The 25398-nt window shown below is 50.0% G+C and overlaps 1 protein-coding gene across 1 annotated transcript in view; it reads left to right on the top strand.

The window, feature by feature from the left end:
* Positions 1 to 2091: 2091 nt before the first annotated feature.
* The window catches only part of KCNK12 (potassium two pore domain channel subfamily K member 12), a 47221-nt gene continuing 23914 nt past the window's right edge, over positions 2092 to 25398 (top strand). Inside the window, exon 1 of the mRNA XM_044262447.1 lies at positions 2092 to 2482. Within this exon, the coding sequence (XP_044118382.1) occupies positions 2092 to 2482 (391 nt within the window). The remainder of the gene's footprint in view (positions 2483 to 25398) is intronic.

The raw sequence follows: 25398 nt of genomic DNA, 5'->3' as shown, positions 1-25398 counted from the left end.
ATGGGTTCAGAGGTACCTAGTTTCTAAGCTGGGAAATGCCCAAAGAATAGTGGAGGCTCTTTCAGGAACCATTTTGAGCACCCGGACTCTTAAGGGGACTGACTATGCTGCCACCACTTCAGGTTGACCTTAGCTTGAGTGTTTTCTAGTGTGGAGGCCAGACAAGCTGGGAAATGGGGTGGGAAGATAGTTCTAATTTTGCTACAGTTCACCCACCTGGGGTGTCTAAACACAGTCACCACCATTGTTTGTGTTTTCTGTAATCTGCGTAGTCTCATCATCATCTGCATGGGAAGGTAGCAGACAGAGAAGGGGCTGGCTGCCCTAAGAGAATGATCTTCCGTCCGTATGGAGGGCGTTCCTCACCAGAGAACTTTGTAACCCAGACCCTGCCGGACTGTTGTGCGGATAAGCTCCCAAGGTAGCGCCGAGCACCCGCTGTTTGCGGTCGCTGCGGGACGAAGGGGCGACGATTCCCCACCCCCGCCGCTCTCAACCGCACACCCTTTCCTCCGCCCCCCACGCCGGCCTCGGGGGGAGCCCGCTGGCGAGCTTCCCCTGCACCTCTTCTACCAACCCTGCTCAATCAGGTTCCTATCCAGGCTCTCCCACCCCGGGCTGGAGAAGTCAGGGAGCTAGGGTGGCAAAAGAAGACCCAAGAGCAGGGTGGGTCTGGACGCCTCTTCCTCCGGTGACACCTCGTTCCCCTACTCGCAATTGACTCCTCCCCTCTTTCTGTTCCGCAGCGTCCTCGCCCTGTCAACACGCTGCTCAGCGACTGTACCTGCCGCCGACTGGGGGGAGGGGCATAGAGGAAGGAGAAAAGGAAACAGGGTTTGGGGAGCATCGCGCAGCACCGTGACGGGCCTCGCCCCGCGCTGCAGGCCCCCGCAGCCCTAGCGCCGCCCGCCCTTGAGCTGCAGCACCGATGCGCTGTCCGCGGTGCTGACGCCGGCCGCCCGCTCGGTTGGGCGGGGAGGAGACGCCCTCATTCCCAGGTCGCCCGGAGCCGAGTGACCCCATCCCCATTCCTTCCCATACGGGATCATTTCTCCAAAGGAACCATCGGAGACCTAGAGCTGCGGAAGGATCCAGGAAGAAGCGAGCAAGAGGGAACTTAAACTTCGGACTGCAGTCCGAGAACCAGGTGTTGGAAGATTGGCGTCGTGTGGCCCCTAAGACCGCAAGGCACCTTCAAGTTGAGCAAAGTTTGGCGGCAGCTTGGAGATAAGAAAGGGATTCCGGAGCCGAAGCTCAGAAACGGGCCGGACGGGGTTCCCTGGCAGGGTGGCAACCAGCACCGCAGTCCGGACACCTGCTTCAGTGCCCCGCATTTAGTGCGGCCAGAACGGCCGGGAGGCGTCGCAGCAGCCCAACTCCCCACCCCTTTCTTCCCATCCTTATCTCCCCCCCTCCCCACGCCGCCCAACACCCCGCCCCGGGCGCCGGTGACTCCGCCTCTCCGTGCCGGGCGGCTCTCCGGCTGGAGCTGGAAAGGGAACGCTTTCCGGGACTCGGCTCTGTTCTGAGGCTGCGAAGCCGACGCCGCCAGCTCAGGCTCGGGGGTGGGAGCGGACTGCCAGCGCAGCCTGCGCCTGCGAGCCGCAGAGAGGGGGAAAGCCTCATGGGACGCCCCCGGGGGCTTTCTTCGTGCCCTGCTGCAGCGTCCCAGTCTTAAGACTCCCGGGCTCCCCTGCCCGCCCCGCCCGCAGCCCGCGGCCTGTCTGGAGAGGAGTATGAGGCCCGGGGCCCCGCGGACGCCGGCCATAGGGCGGCAGGGGCCTAGCTTCAGACCCCTGCACCCGAGGGTCGCGGGTGAGGAGCCGCGGGAGCCGGCGAGGCGTCGGGGCGCGGAGAGGAGCGTCCCAGCCCGGGTGCTCGAAGGGCCTCGGGACCCGTGTACGGCCTGAGCGCCAAGGAGGCAGAGGCGGAGGCGAGGCGCCCCGCCGTCCGGGCTCTGGGGGAGGCGGCAAGGGGCTCCGCGGCGGCCCCCGACCCCTGGCCACCATCCTCACGCTTCTGCTCCCGCGGGGGGGATGTCGCGGCCCGGGCCCCGAGAGCCGCCCCGGCCCCGGGGCTGAGCTCCGGACCATGTCCTCCCGCAGCCCCCGGCCCCCGCCCCGCCGCTGCCGCCGCCGCCTGCCGCGCCCCTCCTGCTGCTGCTGCTGCTGCCGCCGCTCGCACCTCAACGAGGACACGGGTCGCTTCGTGCTGCTGGCGGCGCTCATCGGCCTCTACCTGGTGGCAGGCGCCACTGTCTTCTCCGCGCTCGAGAGCCCGGGCGAGGCGGAGGCGCGGGCGCGCTGGGGCGCCACGCTGCGCAACTTCAGCGCAGCGCACGGCGTGGCCGAGCCGGAGCTGCGCGCCTTCCTCCGGCACTACGAGGCCGCGCTGGCCGCCGGCGTCCGAGCCGACGCGCTGCGCCCGCGCTGGGACTTCCCCGGCGCCTTCTACTTCGTGGGCACCGTGGTATCGACCATAGGTGAGCGGCGCGCCCCGCGCGCGTCTTTTCCTCTCCGTGCCTTTTACCTGCCGCCCTTTCCACGGCTCCGAGGCTGGTCCGCGTCTCTCGGCTCCCCCACTTACCTTCTAACAACCACCGCCTGCTTTCGTCTTGCCCTCACCTCTCCGCCCGTCCCCCTCCTCCTGACCCTTCTCTTTCTTAACCAGCTGTCCGCGCGGGAAGTGCCCAGAGAGGCCAGTCTCTGGTCCTCACCCAGGTGACTCGCAGGCAGTGTGCCTAATGGGGAGCACCCTCACCCAGGCGCTGGGCTGACCCGCGGCCGCCCGCGCGCTCCAGCACTTACCAGCTCGATGACTTAACCTCTCAGTGCGCCTCAGTTTCCTCTTCTAAAGAGAACAAGCGTCAGGGCCTGCTGTTTCGTTCCATTTCTCACGCCCCCCGGGTCTGTTTCCTCATCCAGGTGATTTGGGAAGCCCTTTTACCTCCACTCACAGCGTTTTTATTTCTTTCTCCTTCCTTTCGTCTTTCGCCACGCGGTATCAGTATCCTCCAGCCCTTTACCCTGGGGAGGGCGACCACTTTCCTTGATCTCCTTCCCACCCGCTTCTCCTACGGTTTACACCGCACCTCCTCCAAAGAAAAGCCCGTCTGACTTGGGAGGCCAGGACTTCAGCGCTCTCATTCTGCTCCTCGCCATCCCCTTCTCCTTCCACCCTCTTCACGACTTCTCCAATTTCTTGACCTCTCCTGTTACCCTGCCATCTTTTCCAACCAATAGTGGCACAAGGGGGTAGCTGGGTGGGGTGGGGGAGGGGGCTGGTTTCTCTATACTTTTTATTATCCCTTTTCCTTATTTTTGGTACAAGCAGCTCACGGTTTCACAACCATACACAACATGCTGTGTAAGTACTCTTTTAGTAAGTCCCCCCACTTCTCCCACTTTTACCCTTTCTCTGAACCTCTCCCGAAGAGAATCTGGAACCACTTATTGCTCCCCACTCCACCCCTTCCAGGTCTGTCTTCTCCTGTCATCCACCTTCCCCATCCCCCCTTTCCCTGGACCCTGCATGTGAACAGACCTCCTCCCCAGCTACTACAGAGTGCAGAATAAACACAGGATTTCCACTTTGGTGAGATTTTGTGTGTCCCATCTGCTCCTGCTTTGAGTCTCAGGGTGGAAGAAGGCATTGGGGTGGCCATATCACTAGTCACCCCAAGGCAATATCTCCTGGTGGAAGTTTTGGAGGAGGGGGCTGGATCCACTGGGCTGAGAAGTGGGGGATTGTATGGACACAACTTGCATGGGTAGGTTCTGGGCTAGTTTGGTATGCCAGCTCAGAGACAGGCACAGACTAACTGGCCAGTGTAAGCCATCGCAGATGGCTGCTGGGAGACAGAGAAAGACTTCATGCATGTGCAGGATATGAGCAGCTAGAGATGTGTCTCTGAGTGTATATGTATAGTCTACGAAAGGGCTTCCTTTCCTTCAATGATTTTTCGTGTGTCATGCTTGATCTGATTATTTTAAGTAGAAAAGGCAAATATGGCCCAAGCCCAAAGCACACACAAATTGGATAAAAATACCCTTTAAAAGCTATATCATGTTGTTATGGTGATTGAAGATATAAAATGACCCCCTGGAAAAAAATCCCCTTTTAAGAGCTGCATCAAGTTGCTATAGCAACTAGAGTTTTTTTTTTTTTAAGTGCTTTAAAAGTACTAAGAATGCTTAGTCCTAGAGGATGACATCATGCATTCATAGCTCATTATGGATTTGTGTTCTTCCTCTTGTAAACACACCCTTTTGCTTTCCTGCACCTAGAGGCACACCTGTGCACATAATGGGCGGTGACAGCGTTTCTCTCCCACTTGCATGCTCTGGCTTTAGCTTCCTAATGAAACTCACAGGCTAAAGGGAAGGGTGTTAGCAGCGTCCTCTTCCCCTGCAGGCAGTGAGTCCACCAGAATCGGGCCCCATGCCAATGACCTGTGGTCTCAGCGCCTCTCGGATGGCACTCTCATCAATTTCTTCATTCACTGCCCAGCCACAGCTCCTAAAGCTCCTCTCAGTCTTTGCACAAAATCAAGTCTGTGTGTTAGCAAATTGTTCCAAGCCCCAGTCTTTAATGCACTGGCAGGATTGGCTGTTCTTTAGTCAAGCAGAAAGGAGCTATGTTCTCTTTCTAGATTTGTGTTTTCAGATGTAGGCAAGCAGTGTAGGAGGGCTACACTCAAGCATGTGGCTGTGTTACGAATGACCCAGCACACTGTTTCCAAAATCTGCTGCAGGGAGACATGTAGCTCTCAGGGGAGCTGCACTCAGGGACCAGAACTAGGCTGTGGACGGCTTAGCATTGAACTAGACCTCTGCAGGGATGCCGGACAGCCAAGCGAGCAGCAGCATCGCTGTCAGTTATCCACCTGCTCTAGTGGTCTGAGCCGGTGGTTCAACTCAGTCACTTCTGTCCGTTAGATAAGTTCTGCTGAATCCCGAAGTAGCATGGTTGTCACTTCAGCCTTCTCTTGCAAAATATACTTCGATGAGATTTAACTAAAGACGTACATACGTCAGTTTCTCTTCTGCTTACATAGTTTCTTTCCCTGAAATGCTCTGAGTCTTCAGAGACAATTATTGTTAGTGTTGGTGCTTTTATGGATTTAGCAGCTCAGGGAGCCAAAGCTCAGTCCAAAAGGATTGTATGCCTGTCACCTTATCAGGTGAGAAACTTGCATGCACTCAATTTTATCTGATCATTGAAGATCATGGTGTATATGGTCCATGCTGCAGTGTGGACATTTCTTTTTTGTGGTTGTATGGACCCTGCTAAATGATGCATCTAGATTTTAGTTTAGTTTTGTTTTTTTGAAAAAAACCTTCTTTTGTTTATTCTATAAATATGATATATTGTGTATGTCAGACCTGGTGCTACATTTTGAAAAGTTAAAGCTTATCCTATGAGACACAGGTTAAAGTATATTTCAACAAGAGATGGATCACACTGTTTATGGGTGGCATATCCTGGCTATTTTCACTAAAGAGGACTGGAACAAGGAGGAGACCTTCAGTCCAATCCCATGTGGTGCAGAGTGCTAAGGAACTTGTTTCAGGTCACAGTTAATTATATGTTCAGCTGGGTGCAGAATCCATGTTATGCAGTGTTCAGTCTACCAATTTCATGCATATAATTGGTGGGCACATCCTTGTTTGAGACTGAAGTATTTAATAATGGGTGTGGGTGTGTGTGGGTCTGACAGCAGGGCAGGGCTGGGCAGGAGGACTTGTCTGTTGGTCAGGCCAACAACTGATTAAGTCCAGAGAAAGCATGAAGGATCAAACATATCTTAGAAGTCAGACAACTTCTAGATGCTAGAAGCATCTGGCAGGTCTAAACTGAGAAGGCAAGCGAGTGCTAGCGAGTAGGAGACATTGTGATGTTTATCAGAATGGTATAAGATAGAAACCAGTTGCTTTCTGCCTTTTGTTGCCCTGGGGTTGGTGTGTGTGTGTGTGTGTGTGTGTGTGTGTGTACATGTGTGCGTGTGTTTATGCATGCATGCGCACATGTAGGGAAGGGGAAGAAGGGGCAGGAATGGGCCTTCAGCTAGAGGGAGACATAGAAGAAAAGTTCAGGTGTTACCATGTGTATTTAGGGTTAGATGGAACATCAGGATAACATGAACTCTTTGTATGGACATTTAGCTGGAACAGGGTCCCATACCCAAAGCTAGGCATAGACACGTGTGTCCATATGGAACAGATCCAGGAATCACTGCCTGTGATCATTCAGCAGTAAAAAATAAAACCACTCTGCGGTCTAAATCATTCATCTTGATGGCTCACACTGAAATGAAATCCTGGGTCATTATTATTTCTTTCATTTATGCTATGTGACATGTTCCTAAGGGGTTGAAATCAAGTTTGCTTTAATGTGAGTGCATTCGTTTATCCAGTCCTCCATTTAACAAAATCCGAGATGAGCAGAACTCATCTTAGATGCGTGTGTGCCCCTGGGCACATCGTTACCTGCATCTCCTGTGATTACATGAACTCCCACAGATAGAGATGGTGGCCTGTGTTCTTTTAGCCCCAAACAATATTCTTGGAGGCAGTATTCTTGCTCAAAGATGGCTAAGTATTAATCCATCATTTCACAGCCTAAAAGATGTTTTACTGGTTTACTTTGAAAAGATTCAGAGGAAACTCTCCACTGGGGTTTTAATTATGCAAGGGCTGTCAGATTTACACATGGGGAAGAACATATTTAAAAGTCTTTCTCAAATGGCAGCCTGATATAAACAGAAATATTTTTGCTTCCTTTTATTAGGTTTTCTGGCAGCGTATTTAAGCTATAAAGTCAAAACCACGCTGCTGTAGACGGGATGGTGTAGGTATGAGAAGTGTCACTTTGGCACTGCATAATTTCGCCTGCTACTTTCAGAATTAGGCACACTTAATTATTCAGCCGTGAGATTAGTAACAAGTCCTAACTTCTTTCCTCCTTTTTAACATGGATTTTTAAAGCGGCTTTTGCTTCAAAGGAAACTAAGACATTATAAGACTGAAATGTCACTACCACACTGACATTTGGTTTTTTCCTGACATGTCTGTAATCCAGCCGGAGGTGGCTGTGAGATCCCGGGAGCTGAGGAACATTCCCAGGAAGAAGAGGAGCACCTCTCCTCCCGTATTGCCCTTACCGACCACTTCTTATTGAAAGACGATGCTGTGACAACTTTGAAGGACGTTTAGGGAAGAGCTTCAGGATTAGATGGGAGGTGCTAGATGGAGAGCAGGAAAGGCATTCTCAGCCTCGCCCCATCCTCAGCCCCCAGCCCTGGCCCCAGCATGTGGGAGACAATCATGATTTCTTTAGTGAACTACACTGCAAATCACTCATGATACAGCTGCCATTCTCTGTCACACCTTTTGTAGGGAAAAGAAAAAATTCTGATCTGTGTGGAGTCAGTTCCCATTCGTGAGTGTTCTATCCTCAGTGTTGTTTCCATGCTTCCACGTTGCCTTCCCATGCTAATTTTAGTGGGTGCATAATATTCCATCTGGTTGATGTTCTATAATTTACTATCCCTACTGCTGGGAAGCTGGGTAGTTCCCTGTTTAGGGCTATTTTGAGTAATGCCACAGCAATCTTCTTTATGCAGATGGCCTTTTCTTTCTGTAATATCTCCTTGGGTTGAATTCCCAGGGATGAAATTGCTGAGTCAGTAGACACTGCTGTCTTCCTGGTTTCGGTGGCCAGCCCCTTCGGAGTGAGGGACTCTCTGGTCTCCCCCAAGCTGAGCCTCTACATGGCCTAGCAGAGACTGGACAGTTTTCCAGCTGATTATTCCACGGAAACAGGCCACTTTGTTTTCCCCATGATTGCATTCAGTGCCAGAAGCTGAGCCACCCTTTGAACAAGGCTGTGGCTTTGACACTGTCAGTCTCCACTGATTTCATGAGAGGTGCTTCCTTTGGGAAGTTTTGGGTAAGTGAAGAAGGGCAGGAACAAAGAACAGATGGGAGTAGCTGCCAGGCCATTAAAGACTGAGAGAGAGGTTCAGTACTTGGACCCCCTTCCCTCCTGTCCCCTGCACTCCTGTGTCAAGCCAGCTGAGGGAGAGCATCCTTCGCCTTAGCCCTGCCTGGGCCCCAGCCTGGAATGGTCCAGAACTGTGCCACATGGATCAAAGATCTACCTCCTAGGGGATTCCAGCTGGACGGTACTATAAAAGTCCTCCAGAACTTCTCACAAGCATTTAGACCATCTTGCCAAAAAAAGCCAAGAGCATCCCGTTATAGAAAACAGACAGTAGCAAATCTCTGATTAGAGGCAGGGGCTGGAGGCCTGCCCAGCAGGCCTACCCTCAGATGCTATGCTCTCCCCCGCAGCTTCTCCAAGGAGCCCTAGAGCTCCTCTAAGACCCACCTGAAGAGAGCTAATTTAGCCTTGTTCCTCATTTCACATAAGGTTCAGAGAGGGAGAGAGGCTCCCCAAGGTTACACAGCAAGTCAGAGGAGCATTACACCGAGGAGAAAGGGGAAGAGCATGTAGAGAGAACAGTAGGACACTAGAGGAACAGCAAATAACTCGGGTGCCTTGGAGGTATCCTCCAGGGCAAAGCTCCCGCTCCATCTGAAGGTGGTCTGTGTTTGAAGATGGATTCGGTGACCCCAGCCCTGCCAGCTACAGTGGAACTCTCCTTGCCCTTACGTGGCTGCCTCAGATTCAGAGGAACTGAGAGATAGAGCAAAAGGCCACTCCCACAGGGAGTAACTGGGGTCTGTCCCAGTCTTCTGCCTAGCTCTGCTGACTTCCCCAGGACCCACGGCAGGGGCAGGGGCTGCCAGCCAGCAACCAGATTGAGGGTGGGGGTGTGGGGGGCATGCTGGGCCGTCTCTACCTCTCACTGCACTCAGGGGCAGTGACGGGATTTCTGTGTAGGGAAGAGTGGGGAGGCGGAGGGTCTTGAGGCTGTGGGGACATAGGACCTTCCATGGAACTGGGAAGAACCTTTCATAGTGCACAGGAAGGGGCAGGGAGAGAGCAGAGAAGAACCAAAGCTCCTTGGCCCTCAGCCCTGTGCAAGCTCTTGGCTACCACCCCTGCTGCCAGTCTCTGCCCCAGGAAATTCTATCCTGAACCTGCCATTCACAGGCCAGCCTCCAGGCCTTAGGTTTTCCTCACGGGAGTCTAGGCCTCGTCCGCTAGCCATCAGTGGCAATGCTCTGGACCCTGAGTTGTATTTCTTCCCTGGGCTTGGTAACCCGCAGCTCAGTGCTAAGCTCTCACCTGGGCAGCAGGTCAGTGGTGACTGGTGTACCTGAGCCCAAGAAAGACCAAGCTCAGGGGGACCTGCTCTGTCGCCTCCCCCAGATCCCAGAGGACTCACCCCCACGTGAGCCTGGGATGGAGCTTCCAGAATCTTCTAATTGCAGCTTGTACTGTGTCTGGATACAATGTTGTTGTACTCACAGTATCAGCGCAGACCAGAAAGGTAGAGCAGCACAAAGCAGGGCTTCTCAAACTAGAAAGTGCATGTGGATCCCTGAGCTCTTGTCAAAATGCAGGTTTCTGGCCCATAAGTCTGGGGAACACTGAGACTCTGCATTCCTAACAAGCTCCTAGGGATACCCCCATCATTGGTCTCCAGGCCACACCTGTACTAGCCCGGTGGAGAGGAGCAGTGACGAATCAGGGGACCGCAGCTGAGACCCACTATTGCCCCTCACTGTCTGCGTGGCTTAAGGCAGGACTCATCACCACCCGGCGCCTCAGTTTCTCCATTCCTAAAAGGAACGAGTACCCAGAGTCCCTGGTGTCCCTTCCAGTTCTGATGTCCCCATGTCCTGGAAGGCGATCTGCTCCCACTGTCCCAAGGCAGTGTAGCTGAGACTGAACACACCGGCTCTGCAGCCCACCCGGAGTCCCAGTCCCTGTTCTGCCACCTACTAGCCCTGCGCTGCTGGTGAGTGGGTGTACTTCCCCGCACCTGGGTCTCCTCTGGGAAGTGAGGATAATGATGGTTCCTGCCCTGTAGGGTGCTATTGTAAGGACTGAACGAGCTAGGCCGCGTGCACTGAATGCCGGGCCGGGGGGAAGCATCAGCTGCCCAGAGCTAGGCAGGCCCCTTTGGCAAGCCCCACGTTGCCTCACTGTGCACGAGGGAAACTGAGGCACTACTCATCCCCCTCAGCTCAGCCACATCTACCACCCTGTGCACAGCCCTCTGGGCCTCAGCCACCCCTGCAGCGGGGCCTCTGCTGCCCTCTCATTGGTCACTGTCTCTGGGGCGTGTGGTTGTCCTGCACTGTTGCATAACCGGCTTGGGAGGGTGCTTTTTAAAATGCATTTTCTTTCGTTCCTCAACTAGAATGTCTTAATAATGCTTCACGTGTGTGCGCTCTTTCATCTTTTTAAAAAAACCCAATGAATGACTGAGTGGTGGTTAGACCAGTTTCCCCTGGCACTTCTCTGTTCCCCCCTCCCAAAACAGAGGCCTGGCGAGCCCACCCCCTGCTCACCCTCATGGGCTGGGCCCTCCTGGCAGGTCCCAGGCTTCGGGGCAGGACGTGGAGCTGGGACAGGCAGAGCCCAGCGCCAGCTGAAGTCAGGCTCAGCCTCACTTCTCTGAGGTGGGCCTGGTGCTGGGACTGTGGGTGGAGGCCTTTGGAGGATGGTGCTGCAGCAAATGGCCCCACTGTGAGCCAGAGCCAGCATGGTGCCCCAGGTCATCAGGCCCCCACGGCACCGACATTCTTTCTCCAGGGGACTACCTCAGCTCCCCTGACAGGCAGAGAAAGCATTCCCAGTCAGAGACTCCTAGGGTAGGACAGGGGAGGCTGCAGAGTGTACCCTGCCAGCAATTAGGGCCTTTGCTGTGCGGAGCAAGAGGACAGCTGAAGCCTCACTGATGGTCTCCCCCTCATAAATATGCCATGCTTGCCGCGTTACTGTGCTATCACCCATGTTTATTGACGACACCAAAGAGGATGCTATTATCCCATTTCACAGACAAAGATATAGGCTCAGAGAGGTCAAGTGACTTGCCTGGGGTCACACAACAAGTGAGTCATTGGCAGCATAGAGCATTCAGGACCCTGACCACCCAGCATCCTCTCTGCCTGAGCCCTGCATTACCAAAGATGGGGAAGGATCAGAGCCCATTCTGGGGTCTGCTGGGTGGTGGGGGTGGAGGAAGAGAATAAGAGGAGGTATCAGCAAGGGTTCAAGCACAATTTAGGGACTCAGATTTGCCAATGCTGTGCTCCCTGCAGCCCCAGTGGCTGCACTGAACCAAGGGCTGCTAGCTTTCCATCCTTTACAACCTATTCCTCTCTGTGAGGGAGGCTGCCAGGCAGATGAAAGAAGGCAGACAAGCACAGTGCTTTGTGCAGAGCTCACCAGAACTCTGGGAGTCTGTGCAGAACTCAGCGCCAAGCTCCTGCCCAGAGAGGGGACCCCAGGATCTCAGGGCCCTCAGCCTTGCACTTGGGCTAGCAGCAGTGGACACGGAGAGGCAGGAACACAAAACCAAATAACCAGAAGGTCCACACACCAGCCAGCAAAGTCTGGGGACTGGGCCAGCTCCGTTTCTGAGGGCCAGCTGCCTTATGGAAGACTCTGCTCAAGGTCATGTCCTGGAGGCAAACCTTCCCAGATGTTTCAGGAGCACATGAAACCAAGCACCTGCCAACGTACCACCCCCCACACTGCCTCTAGCCGCTCTTAACTTCTGGCTACCCCTCCCCAACCCCGCTCCACCCCAACCCTTCCCACTCACCCCACCCACAAATAACAGGCACTGGAAGCCTCTGGGCCATGGCTTGTGCTGTTCTTTCCACCCGAGATGTTCTCCCCTTTTTTTCCATCTTCTACCAGTGAACTTGGTCCTCAAGGCCCAGCTTAAAAGGGGCCACTAGTGTGAGACCTTCCGTGAAGTCCCTCTGCCCCTGGACTTGTGGTAACTATTTGTCTCTATGCCAGTTTCCCTGGAAATAATGCAAGCAGTGTCAGAAGCTGCCCCAGGACCCAGCATGTGGTAGGTGTCAGAAATTACTCTCCCTTCCTCTTCTTCCAGGCTAGGAGCTCTGTCTTAGTGGGGTTTGTCACTGCTGTAGTTAATAATGGCTGTGCACCAAACAGCTACTATAAAGGGGCACTGTGTCTGGAGATAGATGGAGATAATTAAAGCAAAGAGATAGTTTCTGTAAATCATGGAGCAGAATGCTTGGCACAAAATAGGTGATTAATCAACGTATGTTGAATGGATGGAATGAATAAATGAGTGTGAGTAACTGAAAACCTTGGACTGCTAGACATAGTAATAAAATTTTTTTTTTTTTTTTTTAATGCAAAAAGCTGGGCCCAGGCTGGGCTCCAGGAATCTCCCTGCGCCTCCCTCTCCCTCTGCCCTGGAGTTGGAGGGGCAGGCTGGGCTCTGGCCCCTCTGCTGGGCCACTGGTTTAACGATCTCTCATCGGCTGGGAGAGGTGCAGCAGGCAGCCAGCTCCTGCTGGCGGGGCTTCCCCTCACTGGCGGTGTTGCCTCCATGGCTCTCTTGAGTCCTTTCCTACCCTGCCTGGGGCCCTGCATGATCCTTGGCGGGAAACAACACCAGTCGATTCTGAGCCTCAGCCCGTCACCCCAGGAGTGGTAGCAGGAGTTCAGTCCTGAACAATGAAGCCAGGCTTCTGGTCCCAGCTCTCCCACCGACTGATTCCCTGTCTGGCCTGCCCTTGGCCACAGGCCCTGGTCCCTAGCCGAAGAAGGCCCTGCTGAGTTGTGCCCCTCAGCCCAGCAGCGCTACCTTCCCCACCTGCCCAGGGCACATCCCTTGGGAACCACATGTTGGTTCACAAATTGGACAGAAGTTTTCCCAGTAACTAAGCCCACTGCACAAACTGGGGAAGAACCACTCCCACCCACACAATCCAGCGCCATCACAATGCCTCCCAAAAATACTTGGGGAGGCTTTTATTGGAATTGGGTGTCCCAGCTTTCTGGAAAGTTACAGTTGAGATAAACACAAACCCCAAACCACACTCCGTGTAACTTCTTCCTAATCCTTTCCAAATGGCCGCGATCTCATTCCCTGCTGCCAAGTGTTCTGAATTCCGAGCTCCTCATACCGGGGCCTGCCAGAAATGCTGCAGAGACAGCCCGGGCCCAGAGGGAAAGGAACACACAAAACTCTGCCCACACTGAGTTTGTTGGCATTTCTGAGGAGGGCAGGGTGCACTTTGGAGACCATGCAGGTTTTGATGGCTGGCTTCTATTTTTAAATGGAGGGTAGGGAAGGGAAGTAAAGGTGAGATGGCAGGTGAGCCAGTGCTAGGGAAGTTCTGAAAGCCCCAGGCAGCAGGCAGGAAAGAGGACCCTTTCTTTGGAAGCAGAACTGCAGGGCCCTACCCTGCTAGCACCCATGGGAAGTGGGTTGGGGTGGGGGGAGCTGCATCTTCTGATCTCTGCCATGCCCCCCCATTGGCTGGCACAGGGCTTGGCACATGGGAGGTGCTCCAGGAATATCTGTGGGCTGAATGGCTGTTTCTAAGATTCTCAAGTTTACCTAGGCACCCATTTATGAAAAAGTAAAATGTGAACGACGATTCACCTTGTCCAAGAAAGCTTCAGTTTGCAGAGGGAGTCATCCCAGGGCTTCTGGAAGTAGAGCCAAGCGCCTTGGTGCGCGGCGTGAACTGCACTGTGCAGCCAGTGTGTCCAGGCCCTGCAGCCGTATGCAGTCCCCTGTGCTGCCTTCACCATCACCACCTATGCACAAGCCCCAAACCCCTGAGGCAGCACAGTCCGTAATGGCAAGAGACTGTGGTCACATCAGTGAGCATACTGCACAGTCTGGTGGGCATCTGAGAAGCAGGAGTGCCCGGGAACTGCTGTGGCTAGTGTGCCCTTGCACCCACGGGGTGGCACTCTGGACAGCACACCTACTGTGCAGAAGGGGCCATACCAAGCTCCCCAGCTCGTGCTGCTCAGTGGAGCAGTGCCTGTTATTGCAGAATGAGGAAATCTGCATTGCCAGCCAATGCCTTGCAGTGTGACACAGGGGACCGGGAGAAGGCCGAGAGCCCTGGTCTGGGGTTTGAATTTCAGCTTGGTCTTTCCCTAGCCAGTTGCTGGGACATGTCTCTTCCTTGATCACTGAGGAAGCCTTGCACACTGCCTTCCCCTGCTTCCTGCTCCTGTCTGCCAAGGGTGACCCATCAAAGACCCAAGCCTCCTGTCCCTCAACCATCTCATCTCATCAACCACTATGTTCTTCTCAGTCCCCCTCTGCAGGTATGCAGTTCTTCCGCTGTCCTTGCTATGACCCTGCCCTACCTTCAGAGTGTTTGACTCCAAACATCCCTGCCTCTGACCACCATCTCCTGTCCTTCCCGCTCTCCTCCTCTCTTGCCTCCCAAACGGCGATCCTGGGACCTCAGGACGTACGGTGTCCTGCTCTTATGTTTCTGTCATCTTGTTTGGGACCTCGCTTCTTTTGTAATCCAGCCTAGATTTACTCCCTCTGCAGGGACCCTTACTTAACTTCCTTGCCCTTCTCTGTGTGTGCTGGGCCCTTACCCCTGCTCTGCCACCATCAAAGCACCAGCTTTACACCTGTTCCCCTCCCGCACCCAAGCAGCTGATTGTGGCAGAAGAAAACAATGCAAACATGCTGGCTGATCCAACTTTACCTTAGTGATCCCTGGGTACCAGCTGGGAACTCTAACTGGCAGGTCCTCCTACTGCCTTCCTACCATGTCGGTTCATCCCTTCTCCCTGCCCCTCCAACCTCCAGCCTCCCATACCCCTCGCTCTGCTCACACTTCATGGAGAAAATGAAAGTAATCAGAGAGGGACTCTCTTATCCTCATACCCCTAAATCTGCTCACTATATGCAGTGGCTGTCCCTGTTATGACAGCAGATGAATTGTCCACCCATCCCCTTTAACTTGCTCAAAGATTCCATTCCTGCCATTACCCACTCCCATGCATTATCAGAGTGTCCTTGATGAGTATGAAACATGCTGTATTGGGGCGCCTGGGTGGCTCAGTGGGTTAAAGCCTTTGCCTTCGGCTCAGGTCATGATTCCAGGGTCCTGGGATTGAGCCCCGCATCGGGCTCTCCACTTAGCGGGGAGCCTGCTTCCCCCTCTCTCTCTGACTGCCTCTCTGCCTGCTTGTAATCTCTGTCAAATAAATAAATAAAATCTTTTAAAAAAAACAACAAACATGCTGTATTTTCTCCCTTCTCAATAGACCCCTCCCTTGACCCCTGCATCATCCTCCGGCTACCTCCTCCTTTCTCTGCTCCCATGTACAGGAAAACTTCTCAGAAGGGTAGTCAATATCTCCCTTCTCCCCTCCCTTCTCTTCCGGATCCACATCAATCTAGAGGTCACACCACCTTTCTGGAGTCTGAATTTGCAAGATTCCCAGCAGCCTCCTGCAGATTCGATGATGACTTCCCCGTTTTCCTCTTACTCAGCATCTCAGCAATATTAGACATGGCTGACCACTCCTCCTTCTTGAAATCCTCTATTCTCTTGGCTTCTGGGACAACATGCTCTCTTTTATCCTCCCTGACTGCCTTCTTCAGTTTCCTTCCTTGGGTCCCTTCCTCTGTGTGGCCTTTCAGTGTTGGAGAGCTCCAAACTCGGTCCTCAGGCCCTTTTCTCTGCCCTCTCTTCAGACAGTCTCATTTCACCTGTGGGGGAGCAAAAGTCTTTTTCTTCTACCCTCTTATATTCAGTTTCTGGGACCTGCAAATTAAACTGACAAAGGCCAGATTTGCAGGACAAAGGTATTATTATGTTTCTGCCTGGAGGCCTTTTAAGGAAAGAACTGAATACTCAGAAGCAGTTGGGCTAGGGGCTTATATGCCATCTTAATAAAGGGCAATAAATTGTGAAGTTATAAGACAAAGGAAAGAGGGTTTAGCTTTCTAGGAGTGGTAAGTTGTAGTCAGGGGAAACTAATGAAACATAAAGGTTTTTTGGTAGGATTTCTTAAAAAGATTATTTATATATTTATTTGACAGAGAGTGAGATCACAAGTAGGCAGAGAGGCAGGCAGAGAAAGAAAGGGAAGCAGGCTCCCTGCTGAGCAGAGATGCCGGGCTCAATCCCAGAACCCTGAGATCATGCCCTGAGCCAGACAGAGGCTTAACCCACTGAGCCACCCAGGCACCTCTTTAGTAGGATTTCTTATGCAGACTCAATCTCGTGCAGTACTAGGGTGATAAGACTGTCTCTGGTGATTAGGAGTTCTTTCTGGTCTGGTCTAGGGAAAGGAAGATATCTTCACAAAGGAAATCTCATACCCTACATTTAGGCAGATAGGGGAAGATGGGCAGAGGGCTTTTCTTGCGTCTGCTGTTTCTCCATTGCCTTCAGCTCAGAATAATCCTATACCAAAGTTGCATATTTGGGGTCTGCCTACTCCCATCCCCTTGCAGCCCATGGCTTGAAACCCTGTCTATCTGTTAATGACTTCCACAAGAATAACCCCAATCTTCCCCACTAACCTTCAAGACCAGAGGTCCAACTACCTCCTTGACATCTCTACGTGGCTGGCTAATTGGGTATCAAAACTTAAAAAGACCAACAATAGAACACTTGATTCCTGCCCCAGCTCCGTCTTCCTTATCTGAATGAAGGTCACCAACATAAGGAGCTGTCCTGATTCCTCTTTCTCCCTCACCTTCTATATCCAATCCATCATCAACTCCTGTCAGGGCAGTCTGCAAAATATATGCTGATCCCACCCCCTCATCCCCATGCCCATCACTACCGTCTGCTCCGACCCCCACTGCCACTTGTTGCTGGAACAACTACATCAGTTTCCTAACCAACCCTCAGCTTCCTGTCTGCATCGTGACAACCTCTTCTCGACACAGCAGCCACAGAGATCTTTAAAGGTATAATCAGATCAAGTTCTTGTCCAGTTTTCCACTTGAAAGCCTTCAGTGACTTCCCATTGCAGGAAATCGGATTCCTTACGCTCCTGTGACTCCACCCAAAGTGGATGTTAGACCTCAGGGTACTTGCACTTGCTATCTCTGCTAACTTAGAGCACTGTTCTGTGCGTCTCAGCATGGCTGACCACTCAACCACATTCAGGTCTCAATGTCAAAATCTAAAATGTACCCCTTTGAGCAGTCCTCCCTGACCCCCACCCCATGACCCTTGCTCATTACACTCCCATGTGTTATTAGAGCACAAACCACTTTCATAAATCGTCTGGTTCATCTATCTGTTTGTGTGCTGCTCTGTTGCCCAACCTCTGGCCGCTCCCTGCTCCTTGAGAGCCGGGTTCCTCTCTCTCTCATGCATGGTTACATTCCTGTCACTAAGCATAGCTCCGGGTGTTTGCTGAACAAATGAATGAACTTCCAGAGCTTCAGTGTTTGCATCTTTAAATGGAAGTAATAACAACAGCTATCTCACTGGTTGTAGGAAGAGTGACAGGAGATAATGAGTGCAGTGCTTAGTCTGGCCCTGGCATTTAATAGGCACTCTAAGTGAGCTAGTGTTTTTATTAATAAATAATGTGGCTGAGATCACACTGTGAGTGGCAAAGCTAGACCCCGAGCTGTGCTCTCTGACCCTAGAGCCTTTGCTCCTTCCATTGTGTCTGATGCCACCTCTCGAGCTACAGGATAGGGAAGCTGGAGAAACAGTGAGTGACATCAGGACCAGCCAGTCTGAGGCATGTTACGGAGCAATGACAGGAAAAACGGATTTTATAGGTTTGGGTCCCATCAGCGGGCCTTGGAAACCCAGGCAGAAATGTTTGGCCTTGGCCTGCAGAGCAGTAAGGAGCCATTGCATGTTCCTGAGCAGGACTGCACTGTGAGGATAGTGTTTCCAAGGAGCGTTCTGGCTGATCAGTCACTATATACTAGATCATTAAATCAGGCAATCTAGTTAGTCTAAATTGTCATTCTCTAGACTGCTGGGAAACAGCCAGATAATTGTGAAGTACCTCGTTCTGGCTCTTCACCTCCAACATTTAAATCAGCCCACTACCAGCTGTCCCCTGCACTTTATGGGGAGCTTACATGTGTATATGGGTGGTAAATCCTTGAGGAGTAGGTACTTAGTTTGTATATTTAGCTCTGAACTGCAGTGTGATTCCAAACTCATTCAAAAGGACTGCCAATGTGTATTGTTTCTTCATGAGCTCTAAGTGGCTCATGATCTATGATGGTTATAATTTTACTGTATAGCTACTGGCGTACACACACGGAACAAAGAGCTAGCCGAATTTGGCACACTGGACTCAGCAGCCACACACACGTCTTTCCCACAATAACGTCTGCCTCACAGGGTTTCAGGGAAGACCTTCATATAATAGGCCAAGAGGCCATAAATGTTTGTTCATCTGTTTATATGGCAAGCTGGGATGCTGAATACCTGTGTGCAGAGTGAATGGGGTGGAAACGGCCTGGGATGGGGGCAGGCATCTTGTGGCCTTCGGAAAGGACCAGAGGAGAAGCTGAGAGAGGCATATTCAGAAACCGAATGGCAGGATCTAGTGACTAGCACTCATCGTGACTCAACAGCATCTCTACTGCTCTTGGGTTTTCTTGTTCTCTGTTCTGCCCCTGTTTCTCAGCATGAAGGCCACACACAAGGACCCAGGGAAGGGGACTGAGAGTGAGCCTGTGGATCTCTACAATACATCCAGTTGTGTGTGTCTAATAATGGGGGGAAGGCCGTTGAGGAGGCTCCAACTGCACGGAAGGTGGGGAGTGAAGTCAGGCTGAAGCCGGAGGAGAAAGCCCCTCCCCAAATCTGGGCTCAGCAGGGCAGCCCCTCACCCCTGGCTCACAGATTGCAGAGGGCAGCCTCTGGTGCCCGGCAGCTGAGAATGGTGCAAGGGAAGGGGGGCAAGTCTGCAACAGAGGTGGGTGTGTAGCAGTGACCTTAATTCATCGTGTCTTTGTTCCTAGAACCACCTTCACCTCTAAATAAATCTCTGCTTTATTTCTTTTTAAATGGTTTTTCCATAAAAAATTCTTCTTTTATAGCTGTTTGTGACTGAAGGGCACTCCAGCTGCAGACTTGGAGCAGAGTACTCTGATTAATTCTATCCCAGTTCCTGACCCTGCCCCACTCCCCAGGGCTGAGAAGGGAGGAAGGAGATGATTCAGACCCTGCAGGGAGAGGCCCAACTTGTGCATGTGATATGATCGAATGAGCCAGCATCTGCGAGGCCCTGGCCTTTTCCTCTTGTAATGTTTCCAGGGTTTCCAACCCCCGAGTGAGGCCACTGTACTAAAACATATGTCATGTAGAGCTCCTCCCAGCCCTTTGAGGGCACCAAGATGTTTTATGTATCAAGGAGTCTCAAACTACAGAGTTCCAGAAAAATGTGAGGTAGGGACGCAGTGTGTTTATGTGTGTATGTGTGGCAGTGATTGATTTCACATTCCACGTCCAGCAGTGAACAAGTAGACAAAGTCCCCACTGTAAAGAGCTAACATTCAGGCTGAGGAAGTCAGTCATTAAATAAGTGTCAGGGGCACCTGGGGGCTCAATTAGCTAAGCATCTGCCTTCGGCTCAGGTCATGATCCCAGAGTCCTGAGATCAAGCCCTACATTGGGCTCTGCTTCTCCCTCTCCCTCTGCCTGCCACTCCCCCTGCTTGTGCTGTTCTCTCTCTCTCCTCCGTCAAATGAAGAAATAAATAAAGAATCTTTTTTTAAAAGGGGGGGGTCTCATCACAATGGAAAAAATAGAAAAAAAGAAGTGTCAGATGGGAACGAAGGCTACAAAAAGAAAAAAGCAAATTAAGAGAATAAAAGAGCAATGGAAATGGGGGTGCTGTCTTCAACTGGGTGATCTAAAAGGGCCTCTGGCAACACGACCCTTGAGCAAAGACGTGGAGTGAATTAAGAGTTTGCTGCGTGACTTCCTGGAGGAAGATTATTCCAGCCACGGTTCTTAAGCATGAGCTTCCTCAGTTTGTTGGAGGAGCAGCAGTGAGGCCCACGTGGCTGAAAAGTTGTTTGGAGGAGGGTCAAGTGAGAGAATGTCATAGTGTGAGGTCAGAACCACCACCAAGGACTAGATCATGCAGGGTCTCTGGGCCATGGCAAAGCCTTTGGGTTTTACTGAGTGAAATGGGGAACCACTAGAGGGTACTGAGAAGAGCAGAGAAATAACCTGACTTATATTTTAAGGTCAGAGCGCTGACTCTTGTTCAAGAAAAAAACTTTTGCGGAGTGAGTATAGAAGCATGGAAACCAGTTAGGAGGCCTTTGTAATATTCCAGGTGAGAGATGATGGTGACTTGAACCAGATTTTAATGGCAGAGCCAGGAAGAAGTGATGAGACTTTTGAGAAGAGCTTTCAGAAAAGATATATTCACTGGGCATAGAAATCTAGGTTTAAGGGTTGTTTGGTTTCCTTCAACCTTTTTTAAAGATTGTTTCCTGGCTTACTTACATGGTCTCCGACAAGAACTCTCTGATTTTTAATCTTTATTTATATCTAAGTAATGTGCCTTTTTTCCCTTTGGCTGCTTTTAAGATTTTTCCTTCAACCCTGATTCTCAGGAATTTGATTTTGATGTGCTTTGACATGGTTTTCTTTGAGTTTATCCTACTTTAGTCTTACTGAACTTCTTGGGTCTGTGTGTCTATAAATTTTACTAACTTTGGAAATTTTCTGACCATTACTTTTTCAAATATTCTTTTTGTTACCCCCACCATCCCTTTGTGGACTCCAATTACACCTATAGTAGACCACCCAATACTGTCTCACAGGTAACAAACTCTTACCTTTGTTGCTTCTTTTGTTTTTCAGAACTTTTTTCTCACTGTGCTTCATTTTAGACAGTTTCTGTTGCAATGTCTTCAAGTTTGATCTTTTATTTTTTCCTGCAGTGGCTAATCTACTCTTAATCCTATCCAATGTGAAGTTTCCATTTCAGATATTTTATTTTTTTATCTCTAGAAATTCTTAGTTCTTTATTTTTTCCCATTTCTCTTGTTATGTTCATCTTTTTCTTAAATCCTTGAACATGTTTAACATATTTAAAATAGCTGTTTAAATATCTTTGTTAGTTCCCTAATCTTTAGCATTTTTGGATCATTTTCTACTGACTAATTTTTCTCATTTGTGGATTTCTGCTTCTTTGCATGTCTGATAATTTTAATAGAGACATTGTGAATTTTACATTTTTGATGATTATGCTGTACTCCTTTAAAAAGTGTTGGACTCCTTTAAAAAGTGTTGGAGTCCTTTAATGCTAATGGACCTTAATGCTAATGGACTCCTAAATGCTGGACTCCTTTTACAAAGTACTTAAAAAGGGTGCATGGGTGGCTCAGTTTGTTAAGCCTCCCACTCTGGAATTCTGCTCAGGTCATGATCTCAGGGTTCTAAGATTGAACTCTGCATTGGGCTCCATGCTTGAAGAGGGAGTCTCCTGGAGATTCTCTCTCTCTCTCTCTCTGCCCCTTCCCCTGCTCACGCATATTCTCTCTCATGCTCACTCAAATAAATTTTTTTTGTTTTGTTTTTAAAAAAGGGTTGGACTTTGTTCTGGAAGACAGTCGAGTTACTGATAGATACATATGATCTTTTTCAGGCTTGTTTTTAAACTTTTAAAAGACAAATCTAAAAGAGACTTTTCTCGGGGGCTAGTTCAGCTGCACTATTAAGGCATAACCTTTCTGGGGTCTCTACTGAATGCCTTATGTATTCATTAAAACCTTTGTACCTTGGCTGGTGGGAACTCAGGTGATTCCTGGCTCTATAAAAGCTCTGGAAATGGTATGGCTTACACATCTCTGGCAGCCATCCTTTCATGGAAGTTGGTTCTTTTCTTGGTCTTAAGAAGTTTCATCCTATACCTGCACAGGTTGTTTTTCAGCCAAAGACTCAAGGAAAGCCCTTTGCTCTTTTACTCAGTAGTTCCTTCCTTTCCCATACACTACCCTGCAAGCACTGCCTATGTGACAGCTGCCTGGTCCTCCTTGAACTCAAATCTCTGCCTCCTCAATTCAGTGAGTGCTGGGCTCTATTTGGATCCCCATTTCTTTCACTGCTGTTTGAAAACTGCCTCCAACCAGAAAACCAGGGCAATCAAAGGTCTCGCCTTGTTTGTTTCCTTTCTCTCAGGGATCATAATCCTGCACTACCTGTTTTCCAGTTTTTGAAAATAACTGTTGCATAGATTTTATGTGGTTTCCCCATTGTTTATAATGGGAGGTAGGTCTGGACCTAGCTACTCCTTTGCAGCCTGAAGCAAAAGTCAGTAGTTAAATTCTGGATATGATTCAAAGGTAGAATGGAAGGATTTCCTAATGGATCAGATATAAAGTGGGTAAGAAAGAAAATAAGCCAAAAGGACTCTAAGACTTCTGAACTCAGCAACTGGAAGGACGGATTGTCACTTACTGAGAAAAGGAAGGCTGTAGTCAACTCAAGAAGGGGAGTTGCTGGGATGGAGAGTAGAATCAAGGCTCAGTTTTGAAGACATTAATTTTGAGATGACTGCTAGACTTCAGGCTGGATGTCAGTAGGCAATTGGATATGCAAGTCTAGAACTCAAGAGAGAGTTCAGCCCTGAGATATCAATTTTTTATAGACCAATGGCTCTCAACCCTGATTGCAGTGGTATTAAAAACACTCGGAAAACTTAGAAAAAAATGTCAGTGTTCAGACTCGACTTTAAGCCAATTCAATCAGAATCTCTGGGGACTGGACCTAGGAAATGATATTTCTTAAAGTTCTCCAGATGGTTCTAATGTGCAGGCAGGAGTGAGAACCACTCTTATAAGTGTCATTTGACCCCCTGCCAAAGATAAGCTAGCTGCATATTAAAATTACCTGGGGAGCTTTTTAAAGTCCTAATGTCCAACCACCACCCTACCCCTACCATCCAACTGTATCATACATAGGTATGAGTATCTTGTTAAAGTCCTTAGGTAAGTAACTCTAATGTGCAGCCAAGGGAGTGATCATGGGACTCAGAAGTGATCTGAAGACTAAGACTTAGCAGTCCAAAAGCTGAAGGAGTGGCTAAGTTTGGGAAGAGAACCAATAGAAGAAGGTCACAGGCTTTCTGCAAATGTCTGAACTGGGGCTGTCCATTCACATTTAAGAATTAGAAACAGAAAATCTGACTTGAGCCTGTAGGCTCAAGTTTCTCTCTAATGAGCAGCCAGCCATTATCTTTTGGTATGGCCTTCACCTAAGCCTGTCCAGGGTTCTTTGGGGGCACTTCATCTCCTCCTCCTCCTCAGCCACAACCACCTTCATCAGTCACCACTCCTTCACCTGCTGTCACCTTCCAGAAGTATGTTGAGATTCCTCATCCACTGGAAACCTCCCTCCGCATTTTCACTTTTGTTCCTGCTTTATGCCTTTCTATCCCTTTACTGTCATGTTAACAGGGTCTTAGAGGGAGAGGGAATCAATCCAGGGAGTCAAACCAGATGCCTTTCAAACCTTTTTAAAAGGTAAGGGTCACTTTAAATATTTTTACATAATAAATATTTTTATTTATTTAGAGTATTTTTATGGAACCTGAATGATAGAAATATTTTTTTGGAACCAATATGATAGAAGTTACATATAATTTCTGTACCCATTAATTAATAGGGAAAATACATACTGATGCATGAAGTCCTCTGAATTCAATACCATTTCTAAATGCATTCATGGTTTCACTTCACATTCATTTGGAAACGAATAGCAAAGGCATGTAGGAGAGTTATTATAGCTGAGAACAAACAGATTCAGATGCCTTTGCAATAAATGCAGAGTTGTGAGAATCTCAGCCTAAAAATTGAGACCCATGGCTCTATGCTCTGGAAGCCCTTGGAAGTTTCTGACAGGAGGGGCTGTTCCTCTGTTCCTTGGGAATCTACAATGTGGGTTCCATTTACAGCTTTTCCCTGTCCATAGCTGTCTCTCTCTGGGAGTTTAATGTGGGTGGGTTCCTCCCCAAGAGAACATGGAGACAATGCCTGCTGGCCTCCTGAGCCAACTATTTACCCAAAGAAAACAAAGGAAGCTTAGTGAAATTCAGTCTGGGAGTTTTATTCTACCACCTTTCTCTTCCCCATTCTTCCTCATCTCCTATCTTTAGAAATTCTGTTCTTTGTTCTCTAACAGCACAAATAGTCAACATTTCCAAGCTCTATGCTAAGCGCTTTACACATGTTATTTTATTTAATCCTCATCATCGTCCTGCGGAAACAGGTGCAATTCATATCCTCACTTTATAGGTGAGAAAACTGAAGCAAAGAGAAGTTAAGGGGACTTCTCAGATCAAAGAGCTAACGAGTCACAAAAAGGAGACTCTGACCCGGGGGTCCCTGCCTCCTCAGCCAGCCCACCGCCCACCCCACCCTGCCACAAAGCTGGTACTGCCAGAATGATGGGGAGATTTAGAGACAGAAAAGGGACTTGGTAAATGACTGAATTGAGGAAAGATGTGGAGCTGGATCCAGACCTCCCAAAAGGTCCATTCTCTGGCAGCAGCCTGCCTTGTATCCTCCAAGCTTCCAGAAATTGGCTCTAGCCTCTCCATGCCTCTCCTTGCTCCGCCCTCAGCTCTAGTCAAATGACCTGGTACTGGGCCCCTCCGTTCTTTATTATGACCTCACCTCTGCCCAGAAAAGCCCTCTCCCACCCTCTCCTCTTCATTTCTCCAAAACCCACACAGCATTCAAGGGCCTCTTCCTCAGCAGAGCCCACCCTGATAATTCAGGCTCCGCTAACCCTCCTTCTTTGTTTCACTCCTGCCAAGGACTATCTGACCACACACCTGTGACTTCCCTTCCCAGTCAGACCCTGCCTTTAAAAAATAATGACATAGTCTTTAATCCTCTCAAATACCATATGTTCATTATTGAGCATTTGATAAAGAAAGAAGCACAAAGAAGTGAAAGAAAAAATAGAACTACAACAGAGATTTGTCTTGGAGTGGTTTTTTCCTAGAGAAAAATTTCAGGTCTTTCATTATTGATATATAACATAGAAATAAACTTTTTAAAAGCATTCCTGTTGTTGGATGCATAGTACTCTGGAGAGGACATGCTTGTCAGAAGCTTGTCAGAAGCATGAATGCCTCCCCCACAGGACCTAGGCGAGGGACCCCCCCCACACACACACACCCCACCCTAGGAGGGCCCTGGTGTAAGTCCATGTGAGTGAGTAATCGAGTTGTCTGTGGGGTGGAAAGAGGGTGGGTTACGTTTGGTGCATGGTACGTGTTAGCTACAGGGGGGCCACTTAGGAGGCTGGAAAATTACCGAGTGCTCATGCTGAGCCCATATCTGCCAACAAAGGGCATTTAAAACAAATCCCATGAAATTATAGCTTTTGCAATCTATGAGTTACTCAGACAGGAAAGTGCACAGGACTGATGCATTTTAGCGAGAGCCCTGGGAACAGTAAAGCTAGCCATCTC

The sequence above is a fragment of the Neovison vison genome, chromosome 8 (genome assembly GCF_020171115.1).
Source record: "Neovison vison isolate M4711 chromosome 8, ASM_NN_V1, whole genome shotgun sequence".
Lineage (NCBI taxonomy): Eukaryota > Metazoa > Chordata > Mammalia > Carnivora > Mustelidae > Neogale > Neogale vison.
This window is presented reverse-complemented; position numbering and strand designations above follow the sequence as displayed.